The sequence below is a fragment of the Diadema setosum genome, chromosome 5 (assembly GCF_964275005.1).
Source record: "Diadema setosum chromosome 5, eeDiaSeto1, whole genome shotgun sequence".
Lineage (NCBI taxonomy): Eukaryota > Metazoa > Echinodermata > Echinoidea > Diadematoida > Diadematidae > Diadema > Diadema setosum.
In genome coordinates this window covers 23559163-23573127 of record NC_092689.1, presented here as the reverse complement: position 1 = coordinate 23573127, position 13965 = coordinate 23559163, and the positions used below count along the sequence as shown (strand labels likewise).

Below are 13965 nucleotides of genomic sequence, written 5' to 3'. Positions count from 1 at the left end.
CACAGTCTTCCTGTGAAACAATCAGCTCATTTCCACAAATTGAGAGATCGACACAGTAATACACTGACACCTACACGTATACAACTAACCTAAGTGAGTGCACAGCCATGGGCCTCTTAAAAAATCTGAGATATAAGTTCAGGTGAGTTCTTCTCCAGCGCTATATACTTGTCGCTTGGCTCCACTTTCATGTGAAAGGATGAATTAGCTCCACAGCCCAGGAACGAGGCAAAAACCTATATCATGTCCCAAGACAGTTCATACCAATTTTGTAAGTAGAGAATTCTGCTCCAAGACAGATGCCTAAGCTGTTTTCTTGCACACTTTGAAAAACAAAACAAAATTAAACTAAACTAAGTAACATTTCTGTTTCCTTTTCTGTTGCATGAAGGTTGATTGCAATGCTCTCCTTATCGGGGGAGGCAAACACTTAAGTTCCACCTGAGACTGGGCCTCAAATGTGTTGGTGGGGGGAACTGGGTCAGGTTATGGGGGAGGGGGAGGGATAGATGACATGGAGGGGTGAGGGGCCCCTGAAGTCTGAAAGGTGGGAAGAGAAAGGGGCTGGGGCATGGAGAGGCAGCCTGATACATGCAAACTTCCCCTGTGGACCACTGGAGTAGCTGCCAAATGAGGAGCAGAGGAGCAATCACAATGCATGCAGGTGGACACTGGGTCTATACGCATTTTGAAGGCTTGCACACACACTTGGGGGGACCCTGGACTAGGGACATGAGCTGGGTAGATGGACTTCAACCTTCGTCCACCTGTTAAAGCAGGGAATTCATCGCCTGCAAAGGCAAGCAAGGGAGCGGAAGCTGATAGAGTGGCTCAAGACCCCAATGCTAGGAATGTGGGGGTAGGCAGGGTGGCATAGGACATATCAGCATGGCTTTCTTTTTTTCTTTCCACTTTACTAGACAGAGGGCAGCATTAAAGGAACTGCAATTTAAAGGCACGGGTAAGAATTTATCATGAGGCAGATAAGGAACTTATACTGTAACATTACATGCCATCAAATTTATTAGATCGAGACAAATTAGAACAATAGGTATGAGGTAACCAATTTATTTAACATCACAAGGCAAAATGGAAAAATAAGTCAGACATGAACAAATTGACAATGAAACAATTCACATGATTTTTTTTTTTTTATCCTGATATACAGATCAAATCTTGTCATGTCTGCCAAAATTTGCCTTACTCAAATTGATTCACACCAAGTTTTTTGTTAGACGAGGGATGATAAAAGAAACAAAGGCATATATTTACACAGGGGATTCAAAATCTTAAATGGTGTGCTGAGTTGCACAAACTTGAACAAAAAACAAAAGAGGTTTCATTTAGGACTCAAAAATATTGATACAACAAAGAAGTAATGATGGCTGCAGCTCCCTGTAAAATACTTCTATCTCAGTCATAACTTTCCATTAAGTGTTATATAAATGCTTCAATAGCAGACAATATTTTGCAGCTCACATCTATTACAGGCCTGAATGTACAACTGGCTTTCAGGTATTTTTATTTTCATATATGTTACAATATCACCTACTCACACTACAAAAAGCCTTGTATCTTGAACCCAGCAAGCACATCATCAACCAATTTTGATCACTTCTTCTTTTTTTAGGAACCCTTTTCCAGCAGTTTTTATGAAGTCATACAGTGGTACGATCATACAGTGTATATGCAAGATGATGTAGAGTACAAATACTGCTTCCCCTTTGTATACAAATCTTGATCACAATCATCTTAATACATTGACCATTCTGTATGTCAAACAGGAGACCCAGGTGTCCCACACTCACCAAGTACCACAAGTTTACCTTCCACACATTCTTGCAGACCATAACCAAAGAAAATAGCAAACTTATAAGGGGGGGGGGGGGGGGCTTGGCCTATAAGAGGGCATGGTGTCCATCTGTATTTTATCACGACAAAAAAAATATATATATATACCTGCCGGGTATGTAGATAATCTGATCTGGCATTTTAAAAAGAGAAGTTCAAAATTTAAAAATTGGCCCAAACTTTGGTCCCTTGCATCTACATAAATAACCTAGAAAGTACATTCACTACTTGTATTTACCTATAGTATTTCTGGTTTCATACAAAGTTGTTGTTGTTGTTGTTTTTCTTATAGATTTGCTCATTTGGATGTTCCAGGAGGGGGGTCGCAAAGGAATTGGGCCTGCAAAACTTGGGTGACAAATTTGACGTGTATTCAAGTAAAAGATGAAAATGTGAAAACTACACACCACTTTAGTCCCTCCACCCTGCACAGGGCCAATTCCCGGATCTGTCAAGAACAAACTTGAAACTACAGTCACCAATCTTACTCATGGCTCAAAGTCAGCTTATTACTTTTGGTTCTAGGGAAGGTTCGTAAAGATTCCTTAATTTGGGTGCTTCGTCTCTCCCCCCCCCCCCCCCCTAAACAGGTGGGGCATTGTGCCCCTGGGGGACCTCAAGTGAGGAATGGTGCCCACTTGTATAAACATGAATTCTATTAGTCTTGTGATAACACCTGCCAAGATTGGTTAAAAATTTGAACATGTTTTCCCAAAGATGAAACTGTAAATTTTGCACATCCCCTAACCCAAAGAGGGACACATCCACCCTCCCCCCCCCCCCAAGCCAACTGAACAAACTTATATACTAACTCATTGCATTAACTTGGCTCTATCACTTCTACAGCTGTAAGTCTAGAGAAGATTTTAGAGATTCCTTGACTTTGAGGGTTTTGCCCCTCCCCTGGCATGGTGCCTATTTGTTCCCCTAGGGATGTTACCTGCCAAATTTGGTGAAAATCCATCATGAGGTTTCAAGAAGAAGCTGAATATGTGAAAAGCTCATGCACGATGCACTACAGATACTGGACAATAAATGATTACAATACAGTCAGAAACACAGTTATAAATGAAATTTTGTTACAACGAAGTAAAAATTCAGGTCCCACAATTATTATCTATACACCTTTAGAAACTTCATTTTAGTTTTTGTAAAATTTAGATATAACAAAAACAAAACAACACTGCCAATCCCGAGGCCTAAATCGTACATGTCACAGGAGTCGCTTGTAACTCACTTGAGCCTTTGGCTTTGTGCTAAAAAGTCAAAGTCAGTTTCACCAGAGGCACTTAACTGAACAATTGCAATATTGGTTTTGTTTTGATGCCAGAGAGAAATCTGTGTTGTATTGATGTCAAATCTAGAATTCCCATTTGTCATAGCCATAGGAACAATATTATCTCTCAGCCACCCCTCCCCCTTACTATTGTGTGGATGAGGAGATTGTCTTGATTTAGGTTTCCTCTCAGAGACTAGCATGGATTAGCTGATAATTGTAAATAGAAATCTAATGATGGTATCTTAACAGACATATCCTTTCTACACAGTGAGTAGCTGAAAAATAATCAAGTTCCTAAAACCTTTTATAGGCAGTGATTTTTTCCCCTTACTTTTAAAGAACATGTGATGAGGGCTGCTAACTCAACAGCGTACACTCCTTGTGACATGAATCTGCACTGAAAAGATGGCTAAGTGGACTCCCCAGGGGCTGTATCCTGATCTGACGCCTCTTCTAATCACACACAATCCTGTATGGTACAATGCATGTTTTCGTCACACAGAAGCATTAATTGTGAACTGATACACAGTGACATTACAGGATGTGGAAAGACAAACTTATTAGAAGTTTTCAGCTTGCCTTGGAGACACAACCTTGCCATGGTGAATATTAAAATGTGTCTCTACCATTTTTTTTTTTCTTTTAACAATAGCTGTCAGCAGTACTATTGTTGAAATGAAACAACTAAGCCATGGCTCTCCTTAAATAGCATCATTCATGCTCAGGATACAGGCCTACAGTTAACCTCATTGGCATGCTAGCAGCTGCTGCACACAAGAGCCCAACTGACATCCAAAACAAGAACTGGATTCACTCTAACTCTCTCTCATTCTTACTCTGCAAAGTTTTCTCATAAAATACAATTTGTCTCATGAATGTTAAGTTTATGATATAAATATTCCTAGGACAATTTACCTTCTACCCTATCTATATTTTGTCCAGACATATGCTGTTAGAACCACCAGGGCCGAGATACCAGCGATAGCAACAACACCATTCACACTGGGATTCTCAAGTCTGAATTGAAGCGCTGCCGTCTGTTGTTGAACAAAGCGTGTGTAAGAAAGAATGAGAAAAAAGGTAAAAGGAGAAACGATTAGTCATAAACTTGCATATGTATAATCTTCAGTGTACATCAAGTGTATATCAGAGGACTGCGAAAGAATAGGGAAAAACTTAAAAAACAAACAAACAAACCACAAGTGCACTGTTTAATTACTGACACATCAGATCAGGCTAAAACAAAATTCAGAACATTCAAGCATTGTTTAAATGTCTTGTACTACAATACAGCCTTATAATTTTCTCTCTAGTCTTTTCTTACTTTTTCAAGGAATGATTGATCAGAGATGCCACAGGGGGCAGCCCTAATTTCCTGAAATCTAGGTGCAAGGGAGCAAAGTAGTACCAAGCCTAGGTGAGTGCAGTGAGCGGGGGTGTGGAAGGGCAGTTTTCCCCCTCCCATGGCATTTTTTTTTTCTAATTCATAATGCTTAATTGCATGTCTGATGCATATTTCAGAGTGTATGGAGTATAAGCCATTTTGTAACTGAACTTTGCACATGAGCAGTAAAATGTTCATTTGCCATAACAGGCATGTTGGTTTAAATTCCATGAGATAAAAACCTTTAATATAATGATTATTCATGTAATCATTAATGGTGCTTGCCAGCACATCCACTTGACAGCAATGACAGGTGTTTCCACATCAGCTTGATGTTTCGAAATAGCATGATATTTTTAGAATCTCGAGCTTGGATTTTCATAACCTGATGAAGAAATAGCACGCTATTTGATAATGTGAATTCAAATTAGTGCACTTATCTGAAAGCTGAGCTTGACAGAATCTCTCGACCCAAACTTAGGACATTTCTGAAATAGCAAATTTACCGCACTGTTTGATGTCAATTTGCCTCAAGAAATTAATGCAATACATTCCATCATGCCTTGCATGTGTGACCCGATTGATTGAGGCAACCTGCACACAAATCCCTGGTGATTTTTTGAAGGCCCACATTTTACTGACGCCGTTTGCTCAGCTGTTGAATTAGCTTGAAAAAAAATTTGTGCTTTAATATTCTCTTCGGACTGATGTAAAAAAGAAATGAAATAGCATGCTAATTTGTTATCATGAAAAAAATTTTGAGCTTGGATTTTCATCGGGCTGATCAGAAAACGCCTTGTGTTCATTTCAGCCTAGTGAGTATTTGGCAATAACTGTAGAAATACAGTAAACCTCGCCTAAGTCGACAAGATAGAAAAGTCTCGATTCTTGCCTTTGTTATTCCTTGAAAATTTCCTCGTCTTAGTCAACATTTTTAAGTCGACAACTCGCATAAATTGGCATGATTTTCAGTGCCAAATGAGCTGAAATATGTGTTAATTCCCTCAGCTAAGTGGACATAATTTTTCGCTCAAATTCTTATCACCATACTCTGAAAAAGAACTGCTTTCCCGCTCTGTTTCAAAGCGTTATATACTCGCTAACGTTAGTGTATGGCGCCATACCGTTCACGCCATGCATCTGTTGTCTTGTATGCCTGAATATAAAGGGCATACACTCATTTACACTCGAGTACTGCAAGTAGTAAAAAGGTAATTCACTTTCTTCCCTTTCTCTCTCTCTCCTTCTGAGTGTTTGTGTCTGTGTGTATTGTTTGGTACATGTATATCAGCCTGATGCAACTTACGGTGCAAACGTAGAGCTACAGCTGCATGGGCCAATGAGGGTGCAGTGGGAAATTGTTCTTGAACAATTTTTTTTCTGGCTTTTTGTCTTGTTTAAAACTATATGCAATGTACCGGGGGATGTACACTTGCCTTCTGAGCTAAGTCAAAAAGATATTTTGTGTGATGACAGTCAGTAATGTATACAATAGTTTGTCATACATACTTATAAATGTATCACACCTCCTCTCTGCACGCTATATTTTGTTCACGCAGCTTGCAGGGATGCATTTGTTATGTATGTTACGGGTGATTTTGTTCATCCGAAGGAATGTAAAAAGGCTTGATCGTTATTCTCAAAATACACTAATTTTGTACACCTAGGTCCTAGTAGATATTCATTATCCGAACATGAAATAGGCCTTTTCGTTAATCCGAATATTCTTACATTAATTATTCCAAAGCCAGATAAGAAACCTGCGCCCGTTTCTAGAAACATCGTGTTGTAATTAAATGCAACTAAAAAAATCAAATGCAGGTGTATCAAATCACATGCAACTTCGCATTTAAACGCAAGTGCATTGCTGAAAAGACTTGTGTTTGATAATCATATGAAACTAGAAAGTTGTACGAAACTGAAATCCGAAGTATGTTTAAACCCAACTCTAAAAATCAAAATAATGCAAATCCATCAAATCACACGCAACGCTGAAAAGACATGCATTTGATAATCATACACAACTAGAAAATTGTACAAAACTGAAACTCAGTTGGGTTTAAATGCAACTCTAACAAGGCAAGTGCCAAAATGTGTCTCGCCCATTCGCGTAGAAGAAATTAATATTTCCTAACTCCCGGAAGTTCATTGACCCTGCCTATGACCTTTGACCTTGTGGTGACCTTCAACTCCCCAAGGGACATTTATCAGCCAAGTTTGGTCACAGACAGGGATCAAAAGTTATGAGCCATACTGGAAATGCACCATGACTTAACATTGGGCCCTAAAAGTTTGTTGACCCCTGTCTGTGACCTTTGACCTAATGAGGAACTTCATCTCCTTAAGGGACATCTACCATCCAAATTTGGTCACAAAATGGACATAGGGATCAAAAGTTATGAGCCATAATCGAAACGCACCGTAAAAATTTAACATTGGGCCTTAAAAGTTCGTTGACCCTTGTCTGTGACCATTGACCTTGTGATGAACTTCAACTCCCCAAGGGACATCTACCATCCAAGTTTGGTCACAAACGGACGTAGGGATCAAAAGTTATGAGCCATAATCAAAACGTGCCATAAAAAACATAACATTGGGCCCCAACAGTTCTTGACCCCTGTCTGTGACCTTTGACCTTGTGATGACCTCGAACTCCCCAAGGGACATCTACCATCCAAGTTTGGTCAGAAACGGACAAAGGGAACAAAAGTTAGCCATAATCGAAACGCACCATAAAAACTGAACATTGGGCCCTAAATGTTTGTTGACACCCGCCAGTGACCTTTGACCTTATGGTGACCTTCAACTCCCCAAGGGACATCTATCATCCAAGTTTGGTCACAAAAAGGCATATACACCAAAAGTTATGAGCTATAATCGAAATGCGCTGTAAAAACTTAACAGCGGGACCTATAGTTCATTGACCCCTGCATGTGACCTTTGACCTTGAGGTGTACTTAATGTTTGGTAAAATGTGTAACTTTGCATAACCACTCTTCCCTCCAAGTAATACATATCTATACACTAAGTTAAAAAAAAAAATAAATAAAACACCTTCAGGCACTGCATTGGGAGAAATAGCGAAAATTTGAGCACTTTACCTTGACATTTGACCCTTGAACTTTTGAACCCATGACCCCTAAATTCCGAAAACGAAATAAGTTTTGGACCATGTAGTCCCTGATCTGATTCATTTTCAGATTAACAAATTTTTGGAATAATGCCAAAAATGTTCTGCCTTATACAAACAAACCTTATACTTTTTTTTTTTTTTTTTAGTATGAGTACCCTGCCAAGAAATTAATGATGTCAAACTATTAAGAAATAAACATATTTTTTGCAAATTTCTCCTCCCATCAATAATTTGGAAGTATCCTCACTATCCGGTAAAAAAAAAAAAAAAAAAAAAAATATGATACGACTTCAAACTAAGTATCAAATTTATTGCCTTAAGTTTTTTTCCTTCCTGACCGAAATATTTTCTGAATTATACCCCAAACCCCAAACCCCCAAGAGAAAAATGCTACCCTGAATGTGAAATATTCCGAAAGTTCGTTAATCCCAAACAGAAAGAAAGGAAAACAAGTTCGCTTTTTAGAAATTCCTAAATCAAAAAATGAAAAAGGAAAAAAAAGGAACTTTCTTCATTTTAAGGAATCATTGATTCTAAAATGAAATTTTAGTATTCTTAAGGTTCGTTAATCCGAAAACGAAATAAGTTTCAAACCAGGTAATTCTTTTTCAGATTATTGAACCTTGCACTATTGGCAGATTAACAAAACTTTAGAAAAGTGCCACAAATTAACCCATTGAATTGTGTGTTGTTGCAAAATCAGTCTGTTCTCAACAGGTAAATATTGGAATCAATGAACCATGGTTACATTTTTGGATTTACAAACACCTAGAGTGACAGGAAATACTGTAAAACATGATATATTCGCGGCACGAAATTTTTGCGAAGTGGAGCTGACGGCCTTTTTTGTAGCATTAAATTTTCGTGAATTGCCACTGGCGTTCAATGCATATAGTGTACATAAGAACTTTCGTGTGCATTTTAATGTCGCGAATCTTGGTGCTCGCGAAATTCACGAAATTAAAATGCACGTAAAAATTCTCATTTTACAGTATGCGTTTTTGGGATTCGGCATATCTGATTGATGAACGCCATGCAGAGAGATTAGCGATGTCAAAATTAGACTTAAATTCTTTTTTTTTTTGCATTAAAAATATTTTCCTTCTTGTCTTCTATAATTCCCCATGAAGTATCCCTCACTGTCCCATACTTTTTTCTACATTAAACGATGGCAAAATAGGAATTTTAACATATTTTTTGCCTTGAAGATTTGTCATCTATATTACGTTTCTGAATTATCCCCACTGCTTGGTAAGAAATACAGTGTATAATAAAAAGTTGATACTGTTCATTACTCTAAGAGTTCATCAGTAAAAATTTACATAAGTCCCCCACCCTCCCCCCCCCCCCCCCCCCGGGAAAAAAAAACGGAAAAATAAAAGGTTTGTTATTCTGAAGGTGTGTAAATCGAAAAACTAAAAATGTTTAAAAAAAAAAGGAGAGAGAATTTTGCAAAGGTTCATTGATTCGAAAACGAAAGAAGACTCGATATTATGAAGGTTTGTTGATCAGAAAGGCTTTTTTTTACCATGTTATTTGTTTTTAGATTAACTTTAACCTTCAGAAAGATGCCACAAATCGGAGTAACGAACAATACTATTGTATTACATTTTTGGGTTACCAAACATCAAGACATGGGAAATTTGGTGTTTCTGGTTCAGAAAAATGAACCATCGGAATTATGATTTTTATTCTTTTATATCAGAACGCAAAGAACTAAACAATGTTAAACTAAGATCTTACATCAAATATTTCCCTTCCTGTTCAAACAGCATTCTGAAGTATCCCTAATTGCGCAATATGGAAAGAAAAAAGATACCAAGCTAAAAATTATCCTTATTTCTTGTCTTAAAGGTTCTCTGACTTGACTCAGCATAACTTTCATGTTTCTGTGATATTAATGTGACTAACAAAAGACATGGCGGGGAACATTCAAGTTATGCTCGGTCTCAGGGAGGGTGCATGCCAATTATTTTTTATTGATATTAGTACTTACGCAATGATTGACAGATGAGGTCATAACAGGAATATTGGTTTGGAAGGATTTTTTTGCGGGCATATCAAAGTAATCTGAAGAAAAATAAAATGAAAAATTAGTTAAAAATATATGTTTCTAGACATTTGTTTCACTGCAAAAGTGATGTTGAGGGTATCATAAATCAACATGCATTTTATGTCGGAGAACCTTCAAAGATTTCTGCAACTCCCCAAGGACACCTACCATTCAAGTTTGGTCACAAATGGACATACCAATCAAATATTATGAGCCATAATTGAAACGCAAGAAGTTTGTTGACCCAATACTGTGACCTTTGACTTTGTGGTTACCTTCAACTACTCACGGGACGCCTACCATTTAAGTTTGGTCACAAATGAACATACATACCGATCAAAAGTTATGAGCCACAATCGAAACGCGCCGTAAAAAACTTAATATCGGCCCCGTAAAGTTGTTGACCCCTGCCTATGACCTTTAGGTGACCTTCTTGTGAGGTAACATGTGTAACTTTGCATAAACACTCTTCACTCAAAGTTTGATTTACATTGAAGCACTCAGTACAAAGTAATTTAAGTTTTTGTAGCATTACGGACGGACGACAGACGGACAGACGCCGCAGGTGATCCGTTAGTCTCCCCTCACCTCCAGTGGGCTCGACAACAAACCATGGAATACAGCCACAAATCTTTGGATTTTCATTTTCAAATTTCATTTTTGCATTAACCAACCTCTAGATATAGGGAATTTGTGTCTTAAGAATGATGAACCTTTGAAAAAACAAACATATTTCATTTATGGATTAACAAACCTTCCGAATAAGGAACATCACCCTATAATATATGCCTATGTGATAGGATCCCAGAGCAGTTTACGTCAAAGACACAGACAAGGAGACAGAGACGGGGAAAGAGCAAAAAAAAAAATATCCCATTATATGCCCATTAGTGGAGACTTGAAAAAGATTGAATGTTTAGCCTGTTTGCCTGAGATTTCAGGAGAGCTTCCTCTTTTCTAAAAAAAAAAAGAAGAAAATTACAAATGTGGCATCTCTGAAAAATACTTGTGTACGTACAGAGGACACACTGTTGTTACACATCTGTTGTTCACAGCCATGACATGGCCACACCACTGTGTGTGAAGTTTACCTAATAGCATTTGCCTTTGTTTGAAGAGGGCCTTTGTCACTAGCAAAAAAAAAAAAAAAAAAGAGAAGCACTTTACTGCTACTAAACCACTCCTCAGCTACAGTGAATAACAGGCATACACAGGAAATTATATCTCTGATAAGATTTTTGAAATGAGGAATAAAGAATAAAGACAGAAGTATTCAGAAATAATATTGTTTGAACTGAAACAAGAATGATTTTGATGCAAAGTTGACCAAAAAAAAAGAAAGAAAAGAATAACCCCTGCCCTAGTGTTGCTTTATAGTATGTGATGTCATGAGGGCAATGACGTTAATACCAAGTTTGTGCACTTGTTGAATTGGAAACAGAATAATTTTAGTTTACTGTACAATTACAGAGTTGACACTGAGTATAAAACTTACAGCAAATGGAACATGCTTTCCCCCAGCATCACCACACTTAAAGACCATCATACACACCAAATTTGACCTTCATAGCTTGAATGTTTATTTTGATACAAAAATGAGTGGTTACCATGGCAACACATTTCCTTAAGCTAACATATTGGTGTCTTGCAAAACTATACTTCTAGATCATGATACAAACTAAATTTGACTTTAATTGCTTGAATGATGGAGAAGTTATTCGATCTGCAAGGTTTTGGTAAACTTGCGGTTACCATGGCAACAGTTTGTGTGACAAATACAAAAATTATGTGTTCCACATCTATATATGTGTTCCACATCTATACCTCAGGGCCATAATGCCCACCAAATTTGGTTTTGCTTGAAAACTGTGGAACAAGTTCACTACACAGGATAAAAAAAAAATGCAGTTACCATGGCAACGCATTGTCCGATACAAATACAAAGGACATTTTGCAAAGCATCATACATACCAAATTTCACCTCATAGATTAAATGGTTCAATTTGATACAAAAATGAGTGGTTACCATGGCAACACATTTTTTTTTAATATAAACACATTGGTGTCTTGCATAACTACACCTCCCGATCATCATACATACTAAATTTGACCTTAACTGCTTGAATGATGTGGAAGTTATTCATCCACAAGGTTTTGGTAAATTATGGTTACCATGGCAACGCTTTGTCCGACAAACACAAAAATTATGTGGTTGCACATCTAAGCCTAAAGGCCATAATGCCTACCAAATTTGATTTCAATTGCTTCAAAACTGTGGAAGTTGTTCATTCCACAAGATTTCGAAGAAAACATGCGGTTACCATGGCAACGCTTTTTCAAGTACAAACACAAAGAGTGCCTTGCATAACTACACCTATAGATCATCGTAGATACCAATTTTGAAATTGATTGCTTAAATACTATGGAAGTTATTCAATCCAGGTTTTGGTAAAATTATGGTTACCATGGCAACGCATTGTCCGACAAACACAAAAAACATGTCTTGCACATCTATACCTCAATATCATCATTACCCTAAGTTTCATTTAAATTGCTTCAAAACTGTAGGAGGAGTTCGCGACGCAAGATTTTGCAACAGACCGACCGACCAACATCGCGGTGATTCCTATATACCCCCTTCACACTACGTGTGGCGGGGGTAAAATATTTGAAAGGACAACATCTCAGAAAATAAGATTAAGAGATTTTTTGACTGCAGAATCAAACTGAAGTTCTTGAGTCTGGCTAATGATCAAAAAGCATTTCGGTGTGGCTTACCCATCCACCCTGCTGAGCAATCCAGTTGGATATTTGCTCCGAGATGATGAACTTGACAATATGGGTAATAATCTTATTAAGGAAGTCACCAACGCTGGTCATGATGTCCTTGGCAATGCGATACCCAAACATCATGAGGGCTGCGATGCGTCCCCAGTTGATGCCTTTGACAAACAATCTATTCATGGATATCAGATAGGAGAGAGGATGGATGAAAATAGCAATTGATGCAAAGCAAAGACATTGGGCAAATTGTTTGTCCTATATAGTGGTTTCTCATGTGTGTTTTTTTCTTACGGTAATCATTATTTACACTGGTCACCAATGCTTATCAGCACACAAAATTGCATTTTACCCATAGAAGTAAAGCCAACAGCAAGCATACATTATATTAATTTCATAATCAAGGAGATGGACTACAATTGTCTTACAAGAGGGGAATATTGTCCTACATGAGATGAATGATTCCAAAATAAATGTTCCATGTACATGAGTGGGTATAATTACAAGAGACCCAGGGGTCTTGTGCTCACCCGAGTATTGCAAGTTCACCTTCCACGCATTCTTGCAGACTACTACCTGAAAACACTGCAATCTTGGGGGGCGGGAGCAGCTTTGAGGGCTTCTACTGAGGGATATGCTGTCCATTTGCATATTCCACTACATTGATAAAAATATATTGTCACATACATTGTATGTAGCAACTTGGCTATGCAGTTGAAAAAAAAGAAGAGTTTAATTAAATGTAAAAACGCTCCATCCCGCTTCGATCCTCACCAATCCCCAGATATATGACAAATAACATTGAAAGTGCATTCACTAAGAATAACTAGAGTATTTCCAGTTTAAACAATACATAAAACATTGAGTTGTGAATTTCTTCAATTTTGTCTCCTCCACAAATGAAATTATTAAGATCGCAACTGCTGATCTAAAATTTTAAGAAACATGTCATAAACATGAGACCCGGGAGTCTGAGTATCGCAAGTTCACCTTCCATGCAGTCACTAATCTTTGTCAGTCCCCCTGGGGGAACATGGTGCCCATTTGAACAAACTGAGATCATATACGCCTAGGAATGCTACCTGCCAAGTTTGGTGAACATCTATCATGGGGTTTTCAAGAAGATAAAAATATACAATTTTTTTATACCCCCCAGTGCCAAGAGGGGCTCTGCCATTAACAAGCAAACTTGACACTAGTCATCAATGCACCAACTCATAGTATTATTTAGCTCTATCACTTCTGGTTCTAGAGATGAAGGTTTTTAAATATTTTTTAATGGGGGGGGGGGGGAAGTGGGGTTGAGTCCCCTGGGGCCTACCGGGGGAGCATGGTGCCCACTTGAACAAACTGAGGCCGTGTTTATGCTTCCCCTTTTGGGCCAGAATCAGCGTTTTTGATGCGTGTTTATTTCAAAACGTGGTTGTGTCCTTGCTCATTCGTTTCGAATGCTGATTCTGCCTTCGCAAATTGAGCATAAACAC

At 38.1% G+C, this 13965-nt stretch overlaps 1 protein-coding gene across 1 annotated transcript in view; it reads right to left on the bottom strand.

The window, feature by feature from the left end:
- Window positions 1-1052: 1052 nt before the first annotated feature.
- LOC140228639 (bcl-2 homologous antagonist/killer-like) overlaps window positions 1053-13965 on the bottom strand; it is a 38532-nt gene continuing 25619 nt past the window's right edge. Inside the window, exons 4-5 of the mRNA XM_072308888.1 lie at window positions 12479-12656; window positions 1053-4167 (exon numbers count right to left, since the gene is read on the bottom strand). Of these exons, the coding sequence (XP_072164989.1) occupies window positions 4054-4167; window positions 12479-12656 (292 nt within the window). The 3' untranslated portion in view covers window positions 1053-4053. The remainder of the gene's footprint in view (window positions 4168-12478; window positions 12657-13965) is intronic.